A 19,763-nucleotide genomic window follows, 5' to 3' on the forward strand; every position below is an offset into this window, starting at 1 on the left:
TTTGAAATAGAAATATTTATAAATGTCTTTACTTTCACTTTTGATTAGTTCAGTGCCGAATATCAGTGTATAATAATTAATTAATTTTAAAAAAGTCTTACTTTTTTATTCTTTTAAAAAATTGTGAATTTAAAAAAATAATTCAAACAAAAATTTACACATTATTTATATTTATATATATATATATTTTTTTTTAAATCTTGAAATATAGCCCTGATATTGTGAATATGTCCACCAATTTTTTTGGTCTTTTTGGAGAAATCTTTTTATATACACTTTCATATACAAGTTTGTGTCATGGCAGTGTACAGAAGAGAACAGCTGGCTGTAAAATACTGTTTGTAAACATCCTGCTTCCAGCTCGTGTTCAGCAAACTCTCATTTTCTAACTTCCGAGAACTGTAGTGGCTCGTTTGGGAGTGACTTGTATTTTGGACTTCCAGAGGGTCAAGATAAATGTTTTGAATGTGTTTTCATGAAATCTAATGAACAGCCACTCTAGGCGTCACATTGTCTGCAGTACTAGGTCATTTACCCAGGTTTTAAGGGGTCCAAAAGATTGTTTTTGGTGGAAACTCCAGTTTGCATTAAATCATAAGCTGTATACGGAATTGACAAGCAGTAATTTCACACAGCGGTGCCAAGAGAAGAAAACGGCCTCTGCTACGGTAGTGCCAAATTCTCCAGCATGAATTAAAGGCCCAGGTGACGTCAGCTAATCGTCTTTCACAGGTCCAGTGTCAGTTCCACCAGCGACCTCGAGGGCAGGCTTGAACCCAACGTACTTGTTAACAGTGCTGGTGCCACGTGCTTCCCTCAAGGGAAAGACACAGCACCCATCACATGACCGTCTGTGTGATGGTCAGAAATAGATCTGAAAGAGCCCATGTATTTTGGCAAACAGCGAAATAATCGCATGCGTCATGACCCCAAGATACAAGCACGGGAGTTATGAGCAGGAACTGGAGTGTGTTAAACTCTAATTAGGGCATTTATTCACTTTCATGTCTTTCTAAAGGTGACTTTCTTCTTCAGAACACAAAAAAATATAATGAATATGAATGAGAAAATACCAAAATTGAATTAAATACAGCTATTTATACCAAGATGATGTTGTGTCCAACAATTGAGCATTATGTAATTGCGAGTGTCTGTGTGGTGTTTGCAGACTACGCGCTGGGGAAGGACTGTATTATGCACGGCTACATGCTGAAGCTAGGAAACCCCTTCCTGACACAGTGGCAGCGGCGGTATTTCTACCTGTTTCCCAACCGCGTTGAGTGGAGAGGTGAAGGAGAGTCTCGGGTAAGTAGTTTTTTGGGGGGTTTGTTTGTGTTTGAATCTATATAAGGGGTTAATAGACCATTTTTGGAGAATGAACATTGCCTGTGTTGTCCCTGCGCTATAGGAACATTGGACTAAAACTTTAAAAAAACATAAATTTAAGGTGAGTCTGGTGCATTTTAGCTGATTTCCCCTCCTTTCATTATAAGAGGAGGAGGAATAGCATCACTTTAGATCGTAGTGCTCCGTCCTGTTGTGAAATTCCCTCAGTGATGTAGGTTCACCTGCAGCTGCGTTAAGTGAAGCCGCAAACCATTGAGATGCCCACCTCTCCTTTTAATATCTCCTGCTTATTTCCACCGCTAAACCAATCCCTCAGTATTTCCCATCCGGAGGAAGCGATTGTGTTTGCGCGCAGGTCTGTGTAATGCAGAAGTAGGTCATTGCAGATTCCCCAGGGCCAGAGAGTTTCTGCCCTGATCTGTAACTAAGATAAAGAAGTGCAGATTTCACCAGTTTCCTGCATTTTTAACTCCCTGAGCTCCCGAGTCTTCAATCTGAAGGGTATATGCACTTCCTGTGGAACATGCTGGAGATGAGATGCATGGAAACAGACAGAGAGGGAGGCAGTGATGCTTGCTCTTGACTATATTGAAGATGTTTTAAGTTTACTTTTAAAGAGGCAACCTGACTTCAATTGATTTGTTCATTTATTTAATTTATATATTGTGCTTTTTAACTTAAGCCAGTCATTAATTTATGTATAATCTTTTAGTTTTCACCTATCCCGCTCCAGATAAAAAGTTAATATTATTATTAATTATCAATTTAATGTATTTCACTAGATTATCAAAAAGTAGCAATTACAACATAATCTAATATAAAAAAATAAATTCAGTTAAATAAATTAGTTTCATATTGCCCAACCTTAGTGTGTGTGTGTGTGTGTGTGTGTGTGTGTGTATATATATATATATATATATATATATATATTGTAGTTTATTTATAAAATTAAGAGACCACTTGACATTGAAAAATGAATGTTAAGTGGTCTCTTAATTTTTTTCAGAGCTGTATGCTGGATCAGTGAACAAAATGTTAATTTAATTTTTGTTTTATTTCATTTTACTGTGTTTTTGGACTTGTATATATGATAATATTACACTAAAATATTTAATTGTTGAAGTTGAATAATTGAATAGTTGAAGTTGAAGTAATTGACTGGATTATTAAAAAAAGTTAATAATCATCAGTTACAATTACGATAATTATCAGTTAATAATTACAGCAGTTATTTAATATAAAAAAACATCCATTCAAGCAGATAAATATATTGTCTAATTTACTGTTACCATAATATAAATCTTTCTGCTTAACCTTAGTATATATTTATTTATTTTTATTTTTCAAAAATCACTGCATCCCTCGTTTTGTGCTGTGGTATAGTGATGTTTGAAAATCTTTTTCTATTCTGAAAGCTGGAGCGGTGAGCAAAATACTTTTTGTCATACTTTAAACCAAGGTCCTTAGAAACCAGACTGAATGTGGTCGTGTCGTTTAGAGGAAAAATGTTTGTACAGAATAGAGATGTCTTCCATTATCCTTCAGTCTGAGGGGAATCAGGTATCCAAGATCAGATGTTACGAGACGCTACGTCTGCTGCCTGTTGTACCAACACTGACTCACTGAGTACAAGAACAGCTTGTCATTCGTCTTTTCTCATTCGTAGCCTGAGACAACCTCTAGAAGTTCTAGTCACCTCAGTGTAAGTGACCCATAGATGCATATACCTGAAGAATAGGATTAAATTCCCACCCATCCAGAGCTAGTGGGTAGCATGGCGTGTTCCTCGCAAACTCTGTAGGATAGTTTGTGAGAAGACTCTTGAAGGGATGTGCTAATTAGTCTTTCCTCCCTCCAGCAAAACCTGCTGACCATGGAGCAGATCGTGACTGTGGAGGAGACGCAGATCAAGGACAAAAAGTGCATCCTGCTGAGGATCAAAGGAGGGAAACAGTTTGTCCTGCAGTGCGAGGTAGGGCACCTTCATGCTGTTCTCATCATGGGTTTCTTTCTTCCCCTTTTTCTTTTGTATTATCCTGCTTCACTTTTATTGTTCCCTGTGCATCTTTACCAAACTACATTTTTTTACTAAAATCATGAGTGAAAAGTGCCTACACAAGTAATTCCGGCTTTTATGCCGCCATACAGCGGCATTCTCAAAAAAAAAAAAAAATTCAGAAACTTATTTGAATCCTGAAGGGGTGTATTTGGCATAGAAATACTCCATCATACAGCCAGCTCTTTTTTTTTTTAATTTTGCCCATGTTTAGATTGAGAATCAAACTCAGAATGATATAATTTATAATAATAAAACAATTCATAATAAAATGGTACCTAGTGTAATATATTACCGCTATTCAAAAAAGAGAAGAAAACTGGTTTCAGTCACAAAAATAGGACTGCAAAAGTAAAGCACTGACTATGTGGGCTTCTTATATATGATATTAAATTATCCAGGGGGAAAAATGCAGTCTCTGTTGGCTTCTGTATGTTCTGCTATGAACTTTCCTTGGAAGCGTTCCTTATCTCCTGAAGTTTTTGAGCCCGCTTTCTGTCGGGAATATTTTTTCCCATCAGAAGTGCCTTATATTATTCTAGCCGAAATGAAAGCACATAAGGGGCTGATTTGAAACGCTTTTTACAGGCAGCTCGTGTCATATGAATAGCTTTCACGTTAAATGGATGAGCCCTCAGCTTGACTGATTCCAGTCCAGTTTGACATTTGCATGGTAATGATACTCTAGGCACAAAAAATGAAAAGCACACCAACATATTGGTGCATTTTTTATCGGTAAATTTTTTCTATCAATACTTCCATTTATATTCATATATCAGATGCTTTTATCCAAAGTGATGAATGCAAGCAATTAATCTTGAGGTAATAAACATGAGAAGTGCTAGTAATACGTTTAAGACATCATTGAGACTAGTACGAGTTAGAACAGGGAGGGATTAAATAGTGAAAACATAGGAGAAAAAAAATGTACACCAATACTTTTTGAATAAATTCAAAGTAACCTCCCTTTACTGGCTTTCAGAATGCTGTCTGGTTGTGCCTTATCTACAAAAGATGCATTTGTCCAAAATCGTATTATTTTAAATACTGCCTAAAATGCTGTATAGGTAGCTCACTAGGGTTTTATCCATTAGTGTTTTTGCTTTTAAAATAACAAATCAGATGAGGATAAATTGCTAATGTTCTTCCTCTTCTCACAGAGTGACCCAGAGTTCGTACAGTGGAAGAAAGAACTCACGGAAGCATTCACCGAGGCCCAGAAGCTGCTGCGTCGTGCCCCCAAAGTCATTGGCAAGGGGCGAACTAACGTAGTGGAACTGTCCAAACCTCCACTCACTCACCGCAACAGTAATGGCCTGTGAGCCGCCCACCTCCCGCCACCCTTGTCCACTGCTCCTCTCCATCCTTTTCATCAACACACACATGCTCTCACACTCTCTCCCAGCAAAACGCTTGTCCAGCACCATCCAGCTTCCCACCCGGCACATGGTCCATCTCGGAAGGTTCTGCTGGACTGTGCCCTGCTGTTCCTCAACTGTCTGTCAATCAAATGCACATACGCACACACGGTTCCTTGGGGTTGGTGTCACTCCAGGATAATGCTCAAGAACAGTCAGTGATGTCAATGCTGAACCTGGGACCTTGTTTTGACCAGTGGTGCAGGCTGGGATACTGCACCTCTGTTGTAAGCACGTCACTCTTGTTTCTTCTGTGATCCCCACATTCTCCTTGCACACGCTGGCATGCTCATAAATAGGCAAAGAAAAAGGCCTCTGCTGTAAGGGTCCCAAAAACCCAACCAATGTCCACTTGGAGCTTCTTTACCAAGTGGCAGTGTGCTAGACCTGGACAGTATCAGTACCTCTGCTGCTGAGCCTGTGGATCCTTTTCGGCTAGGGAACCTAGAGCCATGCAGCCTGAGTGCTAATCGGATGAAAACAATCTCAATAGATGATGGCTTGAACGATATCACTCCCATTGTCTTGTCATGTCCTTCGTGGAAACGCCAAGGCCACCTCACGGACTGTGCCATTCTTGAAGCGTATGCTTTGCACCACTTTCTGTCAACATTGTGGGCGCATGGCATGCATGCAGTTTCATACTAAATGGATTTGGATTTGTGGACTGTTGTGGCACCCGACCCCTGTCCTGTGCTTGTAAAGTACAAAAGTCTTCGACACTTCCTTGATGCTCGCTGTCGGATTGAACGAGTGTAACCGCATGAGTTGCAAGTGTTGCGCACATCCAAGTTGTGCTCTCACGACATACAGTGTAAAAATTAGGGAACATTTTTCTTTCGTTCTTTTTTTTTTTGGTGCTCAGCCCTTGTAAAAACCAAATTCAGTTGGGTTGCTGCGTGCCGTTGTGTGTGTGTACACGATGCAAAAAGTAGGTGTTGTTGCTTTAAAGGATATGCCCCCATGTTGTCACCTGGAAGAAATGTTTTCTTTCACCTTGAATGTATTTTTTTTGTTTCTCTTTGTTGATTTTTTTTTTTTCGAGGGTGGAGTGATTTTACGCTGCTTGACACAATGGGAAGGAACGTGGCAGGATGTTTACGAGGACACGCCCCCTTCTTGAACCCCTTCCCCATGAACCCGCAGAAGTGCAAAAAGTGCCAATGAAATAAATGTTGACTTGAGACACCTGAGAATTCCTCGATCTCCCTGTGAACGGCTCTGAGAACAGTGTTGAAAAATCTGAATTGCAGACCTCCGGTCGCTTGAACGGCTTCGGCGAACATACACGCCAGTGGACGATTGACGATGCATGATGTCTCGGTTAGAGGGACCACTTAGGAAGTACGCAGCAGCAACAGCAGCATCCCTGGAGTCTTTTATCCGACTGTATATATGAATCCTTTCTCTGTGCATCTACAGTATAATCTTCTTGACAATGTTTGCATATATGGCGAATCTCTGTCTCTGCCTGTCTGTGTTTGTCCCTATGTCTCAGCTTGGGGGCGGGCGGGGTGGGCGGGGTTCACATCTGTCAATCTGCGGCACGTGCAAACCTCAGGCTGAGAGAACTGTGCGTTCGCGCCTCTTTTAGGACCATCGGTGTGAAAGAGCGGGGAGTTGGATGACTTATCTCATAATGAGGTGCGAGGAGGTCTTCTGTCTGTCTGTCTTTGTGTGTAGTTATGCCGGCGCTTCCGAGGGCGAGACGTGCAACGCGGCATCGCCATTATCCATTCACGGGCAGACACACTGTTATTAAGAACGAAGGTAGTACGCTCGCACTCACAGGTGTTCGGAAAGGTGGGCTGCTTGGATCCTGGAAGGAGAGACAACTTAAAACTATTTGTTGTAAGGCTTGATTTGAATATAGTTTCAATTTTTATATTGTTTTGAATGTGACGCAAATGCAGATTTCTATAGATGACATATTTTTTTGAGCATGTTATGTGCATTTATTTTGTTTTTGTTTGTTTTTTTGAAAGGAAAAACAAGCACAGCTTAACAGGCATGAGATGATTTTAAAGAAGTGTTTTCTTCATGTATATTCAGGTTCTTTTCTTCTTTTTTTTCCTCCATGCAGTAATTTTCTTTTTTCTACGACTCCCGTCTGTGCATTTCGAGTGATTTGCATGCGACGCTCTGCAAAAATTGCAGGGTTTTGGGAGTCGGACCAGTTTCTGTAGCCTTTGTGTCGGGGAGGTGCCATCCTGAGGATGTTTTAGTGCCCTTCGAGGGTTTTATTTTGAAACCAAAATGTTTTGAAATATTATCACTGCACTTTTCCATCACGCTTCACGGGCTGATGAAAAACAAAAATGTGCCAAACGACTGTAGGAGAATGTCCTTGAACCAATGAAAAGCTCATGCGACGCTCGCTGCCTATTTTCGAGACTAAAATTGGTACGTTTTAACAGGCGAGTGTCGACGAGTTTGAGAAAGGGTACAAAAATGTGACCAAATTCAGGTGACGTGGAACAAGTGTGCCGCGGGGCGAACGATCCTACGTCATTGACGATACGCCTCAAAGCTACTGACGTGTATCGTGTTTCTCAAGAAGGGTGGCACCTCCACCAGTCCTAAATATCCATGGTTTATTCAGGGGTTTTATATTTTATTTTAACGGTAGCTTTTCATTCACGTCGTCAGTGTTTGCTTCATTCAAGTGCTTGTGTGTCTGTTCCGTAGCGGTGAATTTGTCTGTGGGCGAACGCAGGTTTCGAAATGGAAGAGGACCGATAAATAGGAATAACAAAGAAAAACAAACTAACAAAAATCTAAGTATATATGTGTATATGAAATGAAAACAGATGAGCTTAGGTTTATTTAAAAGATTTTACGACGTAGACACAAATTGACTCGGGAAGGGATCGGGTTTGATGTGAGTTCAACTATTTGTGGTGAAGAATCAGCTCAGATCTTGCACATAAAAGTTTAGATATTGTACCTACGAGTTGCAGATTATTATTTTTGTTCGTTTAATACAGGACTCTCTTGCTCTCTTTCATATTTATTGTCTGGTCGGGGAGCTAGTCCCTCTGTGCGTGGGTTTTCCTAGGGCACGGAGCTGTCGAGTATCCGGGTTTACAGTCAACCGAAACTCTTTTTCATGTGCCACAAACAAACGCAAATACTACTGTCTGGGGTTATTACCATTTAAGGTTATGATGATGATGATGATGATGATGATGATGATTATAATAATTATTGATAATATTATTCAATGAATGATAATTGTTAAAATTATTTTCTTTTGTTTGTTTTTTGTTTTGTTTTTCAGAACAGCTAGGAACATGTGTGTTGGACTGCTTATAAAAACAGTTCAGAAATAAAAGCCCCTTTTTCGTGTTGCCGTGTCTGTTGTCTCCATGCTTTCGGGATTTATTCTGTTTATGTCAGAACAAGGGCAGTCGATTTAAACTAACTCTTTAATGTGAGATTTATAAACTGAAACCTCAATTAGGCAACTTTCAGGGCATGTTAAAGCCATTTCGAGGAACTGTGGCCAGATCTCGGTGTGATTGAGCTGTGCATTAGTGTTCTGGAGTAAACAGTCCTCTCTTGGATGTCCTCCTTTATCCTGCAGCTATAATCAAAGCTCCCATGAGTCTAAGGGTTCTTGAGGTTCATTATCCTCCCCATATTGTAATATCTGTCCTCGTTTACCTCTCTCTTTGTGCCTAGATGTGAAAAAGCTAAATGGTGTTTTTCACTGCACTGATTGAAACCGCAACAGCCTCAAACGCATTTGGAGCGATCGTGTCTAAATGTCATTAGATAAGAAAATCTAAATGCTGCTAGACTTGTTCAGACAGTTCCCCTTGTGAGAGTGGTTTCCTTAAATTGTTTCTTTAAAATGCTCTGTTTTTGTCCTCATGCAACATGTATAGCCCCTTCACATAGAGATGAAAACTTAAATAGTTGTAATTCAAGAATATAGGAATATAGACCTACGGTTGGTCTTGTTTTAAAGAGGACGCTCGGCAGATTATTGTAAAAGTGATATATAGAAATACAAATAAAAAATTAAAAACATGGTTTACTCTAAATCTGCAAGAAAATCAAAGCCAAAAAATGAACGTTTACAAATTTGAGGGTGATAGCTCCGAAAATGAGCTTTCAGTGAGTTTTTGTTTGGGCGCAGTACCAAACACTTCCACTAGACGCTCCATTACTGACCATATAAGGGCGCCTCCAAATCCATATATGTATTGTGATCTGAACCATGTATTTCCATACAATTTTTGAATTAGACATCCTAGTATGGGCAGTTTGATAGTATCTGATTTAAAATAAAACCTCAAATATAGCACAAAAGTAGTGTGGAAAAAAGACACGTGCTATAGCTCAACGGTGCTTCACAAATTGCGAATCTATAATATTTTTCTTTATATTTAAAACATTCAGACTTTTTTATGGCTTTTGACTTTTGAACTCTTATCATAAAAACAGGTTTCTACCAATCTTTCATGATTTTTCTTGTTCCTTGCCATTTCAAAATAAAGGGCTGAACACACCTTATGAGTATAAAATATTATTGTTTAAATTAATAATTATAATTTATTTAGGAAATAAGCAAATATGAAAACTAGAGTTTGTAAGCTTTCAAATGATTACAGTTGTGGACAGAATTATTGCCACCCCCAGAATTTTTTTTTTTTTTTATTGAAGTAAAGGAATTGAACATTTGGGTAAAATCTATTTATGAAATAGATGTTTTACTCCAAAACACGTTGGCCATAATTTATGGCACCTTTTTATTAAATACTTTACTCAACCTCCTTTTCCCTAGGTGACAGCTCTGAGTCTTCTCCTATAATGCCTGATGAGTTTGAAGAACACCTGACAAGAGCTCAGAGATCATTCTTCCTGACAGAATCTCTCCAGATCCTTCAGATTCCCAGATCCATGCTGGGGCTTCTTCTCTTCAGTTCACTCTCAGAGTCATTCTCTACAGGGTTCAGGTCATGGAACTGGGATGATCATGGCAGAAGCTTCATTTTGTGCTCAGTGACACATTTATGTTGATTATGATGTTTGTTTTGGACACCGTCCTGATGGAAGATCCAACCACGGCCCATTATAAGTTTTCTAGCAGAGGCCGTCAGGATTAGATTTTTTTTAATCTGCTGGTATTTGGTAGAGTCCAGGATACCATATATCTGAACAAGATTTCCAGGACCTCCAGCAACAAAAACTCTCACAGATCCATCTGATGTTTTTGCTGCCAAAAAGCTCTTCTTTTTTTTCTTTTTTTCCATTTGACCACAGAACCAGGTGCATTTTTTAGTTCCAGTGTCTGGATGAGTGAGGAGGATTTTTCATGAAACCCTCCCAAACATCTTGTGGTGATGTAGGGTTTGTTTGAGAAACGTTTTTAGGCTTTCTGACCCCAGGACTCAACTAATCTCTACAATTCTCCATCTGTGATTCTTCGAGTCTTTGTCCACTCGAGCGCTCCTCCTCGCCGTGCATTAGTACGGTATAGACACACTCTTCCAGGCAGATCCGTGACATCTTCAGTTAAATGGAGCTTCTTAATTATTGCCCTGATGGTAGGAATGGAGATTTTCAATGCTTTAGCTGTTTTCTTACAGCCACTTTCTATTTTGTGAAGCTCAACAATCTTTTGCTGCACATCAGAACTATAGTATTTGGTTTTACTCATTCTGATGAATGATTTAAGGGGATTTAGCCTCCATGTTTCCTCATATTTCTACTCCTGCATAAGACGTCATAGCTGGACAATTTCATGTTAATAGTGTGCTAAAACATAAAAATGAATGTTGAATATACTTCAGAGATATTTGTAATAACTGTCCAATGTTTTCTGAAAAAAAAAAAACATTTATATCATAATGTAATTTACCCACAACTTTTTACTTCAATGAAAGGTTCGATTTTTGTGATTGCTTAAATAAAAGATCAACAGGATAAACCATATAGATTTATCTCTGATCATATTTACCAAAGGGGCCAATAATTCTGACCACAAATGAATATTTTGTCAATATTACTTTAGATTTTTGCAAAGATATTATTGTTTTAAATGGATAATGGCAAACTTCCGGTTAAAGTGTTTTTGAATTCAAAACCCTCTTTTTTTCTCTATTTTTTTTATATGCTTGTCATTGACATTTATGGATTTGGCAGATGCTTTTATCCAAAGCGGCTTGCATTGCATACGTTATCAGTTCATGCATCCCTGGGAATTCAACCCATGTTATTGTTAGCGCAGTGCTGTTCTGTTTAACCTCAAAATGTTAACAACTTGACGTGGTCATCCGTTTTATTTTTTCATCAATACGCCTTAGGGTACATAACACACACAGTTTCCTTTCATCTCTGGAGCAAGTTTTGTTCAGAGAGTGAATGGCTATGGCTACTTACAAACCTTGAAAGTTGCCTCTGTTTTTGGAACTGAAAGTTGAGGTTATCCGTTAAGTTGAGGTTGAGGTTGCTCTTAAACATACCCAGGTATGTCACACAACCTGCTTTCTGGAATACCCCCCAGGTGTGCAGTGGGCGGAGCTATCTCGAGCACACACACACATCAAGAGATCATCCCTGGATAACTTACAATTAATTATACGTTTGTGTTGTTGACATTATATGCACTTACACGCTGACTGCCAACAAAACTCATTCAACTCATGACCAGAAACAAACAAAAACACATTTAAAGAACCCTGTTGCTACTCAAAAAAAAACTGCATCCCCTGTTTCCTTAACAATGGGTTATTTGGGAAGCTGAACAAGGTTATCTTTCCCTCACAACCAAACACACTTCTTTAGAGACATTGATTATTTTGTTGTATAAAAAATGTCAGCGCTGCCGACGGCTTCCGCAAGCCGAACAAAGCTCGTTGATGGGCTCGTTCCGGGAGAAGTGCCCATACAAGGAAATCCACCCTATATGACATCATACAGGTTCACCCATTTAATATAAAGACCTTCCGTGTGAAATTGATTTAACAGTTTAAAATGAAGTTAGCGAAAGATTACATTTATAATCTGGAGATCATCTTGATATCAAGAAGGGTGTCTTGAGATATTCCTCCATGACGCCTTCATTCGACCCTTTCAAAAACCGCAATATCCTTTAGCCTTCGGCGGTTCCTCCCTGTGATGATACGGTTCTGTTCTCTCTCTAATTCGCTCTGACACCTCCTCCCACAGCTCTCACCTCCCACCCCCTGCGTCTCGCAGCTGAGTCTGTCCGTCAAACCGCACCGGCAGCCATTAGGAAGCCTGCGGACAGTTGACTTGTCGTCTTTTTCTAGCTGTTGCCAGGACTGTGTTTTCACAGGTTTATATCTTGACGAATATCCAGGTGCACTTTTTATCCTAAAACTTCTAATGGAAGGGGGTTATTCTGAACATCTGACCCAGATTGAGTCCCTGCTGGACTGTTATGAAGTATTCCTGCCAAATGAATCTACTGTGTTTTGAAATAATCACAGCCAGTCATGTCTGTAGCGAAATCATGTCCAGCTTCTCCACAAAGTGTTTCCCAAACAGGGTAGTATATCCCACCTCTTCTTGCTGGGGGTTATTTATAGCCGGGTCTTGTGTTAACTCAGCTGCCATGCTTATCTGTGTGTGTGTGTGTGTGTGTGTCCATGCCACTCTATTTCAGATGGTAGCTTCACCCTCTCAGTGACAGTGAGACTGTGTGCCTTGCTTTAGGCCTCTTCGTTTTTTCCCCGAAGTTTCGCACATACAAAACTTTCATTGGATGTATTTTTTCCATAGAGGGAAGCCATCACAAGGTACGCCTGTTGGTTTTTCTTATTGACACCCAAATGTATCTGTTTCTTTTGTAGATACTGTGATTTATTTATAGATCCCAGACCCTCACAGGCATCCAGGTCCTGTATGGCTGGTCTAGCCGGCTAGTGTGTTCCTAACGAAATTATGGACGTTTGTCTGTACGTCTAGGCCCAGAAGTTGAGTGTTTTGTCCTGGTTGAGAAATTAAAGGCCTTCTGTTTGGAGCGACGGGATATTCTGTGACTAAACGCGGAGCTGACTCGAGCTGAAATCTGAGCTCTCTCTCCCAGGATCATTTTCAGCCTCTGACTAATTTGTTTTGTTGTTTGCCATCTAATGTCGAAGTGGATGACAAGATGTCGAGGTTTGGCAGAGTTTGATCTGTTTTCGTGCAATGTCATGATCCTGTGACCTAAGCTTCTCATCAGTCAGTGTTTAGTGTGCATTTGCATTGAGATTCATTGATTTGCGGGAAGCAAGCAAACAAAAATTTGTTTTCTAGAAGCAGCAGCTCTTTACAAAAAAGGTCCATGTGATTTTTATATAGTGATTTTCATATGGTATTTACGTGATACTCCAATCTACTTAATATTACCATACTATCTGTCCAAAAATCATGGTATTTCCGTGGTACCATCGTCAGAAATTAATAAAATGCCGAGGAGTTTAAAATGTTTAAAGCCAATATATGTCCAATATACATTGTAAAAAATGTAATGATTTATAAGTTATGACAGACAGCGACCATGGGTCACAAAACCAGTCATAAGTCACACGGGTATGTTTGTGGCAATAGCCAGCAATAACATTCTATGGGTCAAAATTGTCCATTTTTTCTTTTATGCCAAAAATCATTAGGCTATTAAGTAAATATCATGTTCCATAAAGATATTTTGTAAATGTCCTACTGTAATGGTATGAAAAATGTTTTATTATTAGTAAATGCATTGCTTAGGACTTCATTTGGACAATTTTAAAAGTGATTTTCTCAATATTTAGATTTTTTTTTTGCACCTTCGGATTTCAGATTTTCAATTATATTGCATCTCGGCCAACTCTAGTCCAAACAAACCATACATTAATGAAAAGCTTTTATTATCGGCTTTCAAATGATGTAAAAATCTCCATTCATCAAAATAAGTTAAGCAATTTTCAACTTTTTTATAAGTTATTCAAGATTTAAACTCTTTCTTTAAGTCAATTTATTGAAATTTAAATTCAAATGACTTAAATATCCAAGTTGATTGTACTTAATTTAAGGACACTTTTTTAATTACTTTTTTAGACCTTAATTGGGTTTTTTAGGTTAAAAAAAAAAAAACATTTAAAATGAGGTATAAAAAAAATGGGAGCATTTTTTTCTATGGTACATGTCCAAAACATAATAAGTAAATAATACTGGTGCCTTTTACAGCATATATTAGAAATAAAATGGTACACTAAAAAAATATTTAGAAAAAATGTTACCTGGTTGTTTTAAAATTGAGTTAATATAATGAACATTTTTTGAGATTCAACAACCTTTATTAAAATATTATTAAAAGATTGTGTAAGTAATTGGGTTATTGTGTGTGTTTTATTTCTGATGACGCAGTGAAACATGCCAAACAGTGCAATTTTCATGATTTATCAATTTTTTTATGTGGTTCAGATACAATAATATTTTGAGTTTCTATTTATTAAAAAAATGTCCTTCATTGTATCAACTCAAATTTTTTATTTCAATAAACTCACAATTTTAAGGCAACCAGGTAACTTACTTTTTTAAGTTAAACCAAAAAAATTTTTAACAGTGTATAAGCAGTTCATTTTTATTTATTCCCTTTGAAACAAAACTGCACGCAAGGCTATCAGCTCTGAATTTGTATTAAAAAAATATATATATTTATTTGATATTTTATAAATACAGTATTTTGTTTGATTTAACAAATAACATAGATTTTGGTCATATAATTTAAAGCTGCACTCCATAACATTATGCACTCTAGCTGTTAATAATCAGATCTACATGCGTCTTGACGACAAACATTGCAGCCGGAGCTGCTTCTCTCAGTTTACATCTATGGCGAGTCACGCAGGGACTGTGCTCCTCCGCAGCGGTTCCTACCAGACCGGACTGAAATAGTCAGAGCGGTCCAATATACTTAGTCCAATATAACACTTATTATAAGTGTACCATAATGATTCAGGGCAAGACAAAAACACGGTTTGGAAATTAGATTCATGTTGTACATTCTCATATTTTTGTAAATCTTGAACACAAAAAAAGTTACAGACAGCAGCTTAAAATATAACATTTTAATTTATTGAGGCGATATTAAAATGGTAAATCCATTGAAGCTTGATAGGTTTGCCAAAAGTGGTTATACAGACCTTACCACGAGCAAAGTGTCAACAAAGTGAAAGCCATTTCTAAAATGAAAAACTGCTGGCTGAACGTTGACATGGTAATGAACTGCAGATCTGAGCTGTTTCCAGTCAATTCCTGCCATTTGGCCTTCATTAGAGCCGGCTTCTGGGTTTGTTTTCATCATTTGTTTGTGTTGTTGAGCGGGAGGTCTGTATTTATCATGGAGCGAATGCTTTACTGAAGACTGTAGAAGAACAAAATCTCTTTCATTTAGTATGTTATTGCCTGAACAAGCTCAGTTGGGTTTATCATCAACAGCCTAATTCTAAATTTGACATTTTCTGGATATTTGCCTGTGCAAAACGCATGGTCTTGATACCAGGCTGTTTTGGGTGGTTGCCAGGGTGTTGCTATGCAGTTGCTAGGGTCGTTTCTAAGGCATTGCAAGGGCATTACTCCTACCCCAAATCTCTGATATTCAGTTTCCTAAATATGACTGTTCTCTCCTTACTCCATAATGCATTTGATATTTACGTATGAGCAGCAGTGGGCTAGTGATCCCCAGGTCCTTAGCAACAGCCACTATTAATTACACCCAGGTCAGTCCAGCAGTGACCTCTGTTACCCGCAGAACTGGGCTTGAGCTTTCATTCTCTCCTTCTACCTCAACTGTTAAAAGAAGAACAAATATGGAGAACTTTTATTTCATTTGAAGTGATGTAATATCTTGCACCATCAGGGCTGCAAGTGAAGATGTTTTCACAGCACTTATCTGCTAATGTCTGTTTAACCAGTTTCCATATCAAACATAAACTGTGGATTTTTAATAAACCATGTTTATTTAGAGGGGATCTCATCTTGAATAATATATATGCCAATGATATATTATATTATTAATTATATTATACTACGGTGGCTGTTGAATGCTTGAATCTGATTGGTTGATGAACGCTCTAAGGTGTGCAATTATTTTCAGGGAAACTTGTGGCTAAAGTAGTTCCAGGCAGGTCTGGACCGCATTACAGTTCTATATCACTTCACCAAATGATTTGAATTATTTCAAAGGTTCTTACAGCCGACAACAGCAGAACAAACCCCCACAACGACACTGACTAAGCAAATAAATATAGTAAACATTGCAAAAAAACGGCAAATTATTTCCATGTTTTTTGTGACGAATACATTTTATGATTTATGGAAAACATACTTTCTCTCGCTCTCTTTTCTCTTTACATACATGTACAGTACGGACACACACTCGCACAGAAACGCGTTGTTGGCGCTCTGTCGTTTATATCAATAAAATAGTTTGGCAACTTAAAAGCTACATGAGATTTCAAACTAGTTAAGGGATAGTTCACCCAAAAATGAAAATTCTGTCATCATTTATTCACCCTCAAGTTGTTCCAAACCTGTATGAGTTTCCTTGTTCTGCTGAACAGAAAAGAAGATATTTTGAAGAATGTTTGTAACAAAGCAGATAGAGCTACCATTGACTACCATAGTAGGGGAAAATACTATGGTAATCAATGGTTTCTGCTCTATGTCCTCGGCTACAAACATTCTTCAAAATACCTTTAGTGTTCAACAGAACAAGGAATAAATTCATTTTTGGGTGAACTATCCTTTGAGTTAATAACAGCGCTGTTCTTGAAGCAGATAAACTTAGTTTCACATTTAGTAACAATGGTGACGAACACTGATGAGAGACACAGACTCATTAAGTAATTCATACACGCATAATCTCTTTCTCTGTAATATTAGGCTGTACAAATTATTGTTTTGGTCTATACGGCAAAATTTGCCCTTCATGACAACTGTGTGTGTGTGTGGGTGTGTGTGTGTGTGTGTGGGGGGGGGGGTCTCATTCAAACTCATTTGTTTACTTTATATAAATCTTTAAAGTTCTGCATAATTAAGGGCGTGGCCACTTTGAGTGCCAGGTGCATTGCTGATTGTCTGCTAGTCATCACCTCAGCTCCACCCACGTCCCGGCTCTTTGCCCATTTTCAGTTATCTGGGAGTGACACATGGTGATGCACTGCCAAGATGACAGCGGACAAAGTTTACGCTTCAAAACTGCTCTTTAGAAACCTATGGGTGACGTCATGGAAACTACGTCCATATGGTGTAGAGACCATAGACCGTAAAAAAATATGGACGACTCGACATCATCCGTTTCCGCTTGCCAGATTTTAAGCTTTCAGGCGGCCTGCACGGCGCTGGCATCTTGGGACCGAGTCTGCGCAGTAGAGATTTCGGGACCGGAGTTGTGCAGTAGAGAGCAGGAAGTAGAGCAGGAAGTACTGCTGTGATATCAAAAGCCCGCCCACACTCTCGCAGATGCAGAACAATTAATTATGTTGGTGTGAAATAAAAAGTTATGGAAATGTAGAAATTAAAGCTTTAATATTTTTAATTTTTTAAACAGCTAAAGCTGTTTTTATAGCATCAGATAACTAGCTAAAACTAAACTTATTTTAAAAATGAGCACTTGAAATGAAATCATCGTGATGATAAAAAAATATTTAAAGTGTAATTTTATTGTTTAGTTTGCCTCGCGTCCATTAGAAAACACAGAGGGGCGGCTATACTGGGACCGGTCAGCGGGGGCGATCGAGGCACGAGAGCTTCAGTTTCTGAGAGGGATACTGAAGGCTTGGTGTAGACCAAGCGGCAACCTCCCGCGATCTCTCTTGAAGCCAATACGGAAGTAATGTGAACTGGAATTCCTCGACTGGCCACTAGGGACAGGCTCCAGAAAGGAGCAAAAACTTATTGAGTGGTGTAGACTGAAGTGAAGTGAAGTGAAGAACTGACAATATGGCATCATATTGCTCCGAAAATTAAAACACCTTGATTATGCTTTTTTAAAAGTGTTTAGGCTTTTTGAGGGTAAAAAAAAGAGTGAATGATTTTTTTTATAATTGTAGGATGGTTGTGTCCCCACACTGCAGTGACATTTATATGCAAACCATATAAAACACCATATAAAAGTGTATTTTGCATCTGATGACCCCTTTAAGCCCGGGATACACTGCACGATCGATTTTAGCAATCCTATAAGATCATTACAAATCACACTGTATGACATGGATCTATTAAACCAGGTACGACATGTTTGTAGACTGTTGGATGATGACACCTATTGATAGGCTATGATGCACGTTTCTACTGAAGAATAAAAAGTCATCAGCGTGTGCTAATGGTAAAGAGGAAGGGAAAAGAGCTTGAGGTGAGCAGTTTTAAGTTTTAGCGCCATGTTGCATTGATTTCATGTTGCATTATTATTGGCTAGTCAGTAGACGTAGCAGCACTTGTGCGATGATGATGATGAATTTCTGACACTTTCAGAAAATTAGCATTTTAAAACCTTGGGTCGCAAGTGACAACGGCCGTCTTTGAACCTCTCTTACTGTATGACATAGGACCGACGATTAGGAGCCACGATCACAGAAATTGCCACGATTATTTCATGATGACAATCGTTTGTCTGGGACAGCCGCCAGCCAGACTTGATTTGCGCACCCAAGCAATCGGGGGGCGCGGCCCGAAACATGATTTATATTTACGACTCTTGATTGGGCTACCTCTGACGCGATATTTCAGAATTGTAACTTTATATCACGCAATTGCAGGTTTATCTAAGAATTCTGACTTTTTAACTCGCAATTGTGAGGGGAAAAAGTCAGAATTCTAAAAATAAAGTCTCAATTACTCTTTTTATTTTTTTTATTTAGTGGCGGAAAGATCCCCCATACTTTTTTCTTCCCGTAAAACAAAACTCACACAAGGAGAACCAGCCGATGACGTCGAAAGTCCTCCATCTGTTTTTCTTCTCAACTCTCGTTTGATCTCGCGAGTCTCCGTGAGATTTCGTCTCGCTGTGAAAACTTTCGACAGGTGTGTGTGGTCTCGCGATCTGGACGAATTTTCGGAGGATTATAATGCTAGGTTGAAACAAACTGGTCTCTCACATTTTAAAAATCGAATAATTTGAGAATTGTCTAGTCAGTGTCAAACTGTCCCTTGTTCTGCTACCTAGCGTTTTGGAAGCAACGGAGTTTTGGTATTAGATGCATGAAACATTAGACGGATTATTCCTGCACGCAAGAGCGTTTAAAGGACAAAAATCTGACAAATATCTTGAAATACAACATCTGACACTGTCATGAGGTGCGTGGTAACCGTTATATTAATAATAATACAACAGCCCGTAGTCTTTTGTTCATTACTTTATTATTAATTAATTATTAGTTATATTTAACTATCAATTATATTAGATATTGTATAAATAATATAAAATATAATAATATTTATTTAAATATTTTGGTATTTAAAAAATGTCACAAATTTCAGATTCCAAAACAGGGAATCTAATAAAAATGTTACTTAGCAAAACATTTCTATTATACATTTTTAATTATATTTATATATTATATATTACAATAAGTGCAAAACAATATATAATAAAATGTTTATTATAATAGTAAAATGTTCATATATTATTATTTTTTATTTTATTTTATTTTTTTACTTTACGATTTATTTCTAGATCAAATATGTCCCAGACATTTCTTTGTGAGATGACAATTCTGTGATATTCTCTCATGTTCACTGTCTCTTTCTCCCTTGACAGGTCCACAGTGTCACTGTTTCCATTTTCTTTGCTCCACTTTGTCCTCCTTAGCATCACACCTGGCTGAGATCTCCCTGCCTTCGCCCCTCGTCCCGTCATGGCGCTCTCCTCACGCTTAAAACTCTGGGAACAGAAGGGAAGTGCAGGACGGCTGCATGTCTGCAGTTCAGCTCAATTAACA

At 38.4% G+C, this 19,763-nt stretch overlaps 2 protein-coding genes across 6 annotated transcripts in view; both read left to right on the forward strand.

Annotated features, from left to right (window-relative positions):
* grk3 (G protein-coupled receptor kinase 3) overlaps window positions 1–8,171 on the forward strand; it is a 76,480-nt gene extending 68,309 nt beyond the window's left edge. Inside the window, exons 19-21 of the mRNA XM_067434089.1 lie at window positions 1,169–1,305; window positions 3,206–3,319; window positions 4,564–8,171. Of these exons, the coding sequence (XP_067290190.1) occupies window positions 1,169–1,305; window positions 3,206–3,319; window positions 4,564–4,725 (413 nt within the window). The 3' untranslated portion in view covers window positions 4,726–8,171. The remainder of the gene's footprint in view (window positions 1–1,168; window positions 1,306–3,205; window positions 3,320–4,563) is intronic.
* Window positions 8,172–12,438: 4,267 nt separating this feature from the next.
* The window catches only part of LOC137062315 (unconventional myosin-XVIIIb-like), a 66,364-nt gene continuing 59,039 nt past the window's right edge, over window positions 12,439–19,763 (forward strand). For all 5 annotated transcript variants that reach the window (XM_067433180.1, XM_067433182.1, XM_067433183.1 and 2 more), the window contains exons 1-2: window positions 12,439–12,593; window positions 19,583–19,716. In XM_067433180.1, coding sequence (XP_067289281.1) covers window positions 19,680–19,716 — 37 coding nt within the window. In that variant the 5' untranslated portion in view covers window positions 12,439–12,593; window positions 19,583–19,679. The remainder of the gene's footprint in view (window positions 12,594–19,582; window positions 19,717–19,763) is intronic.

The sequence above is a fragment of the Pseudorasbora parva genome, chromosome 23, assembly GCF_024679245.1.
Source record: "Pseudorasbora parva isolate DD20220531a chromosome 23, ASM2467924v1, whole genome shotgun sequence".
In the NCBI taxonomy this organism is placed as follows: Eukaryota; Metazoa; Chordata; class Actinopteri; order Cypriniformes; family Gobionidae; genus Pseudorasbora; species Pseudorasbora parva.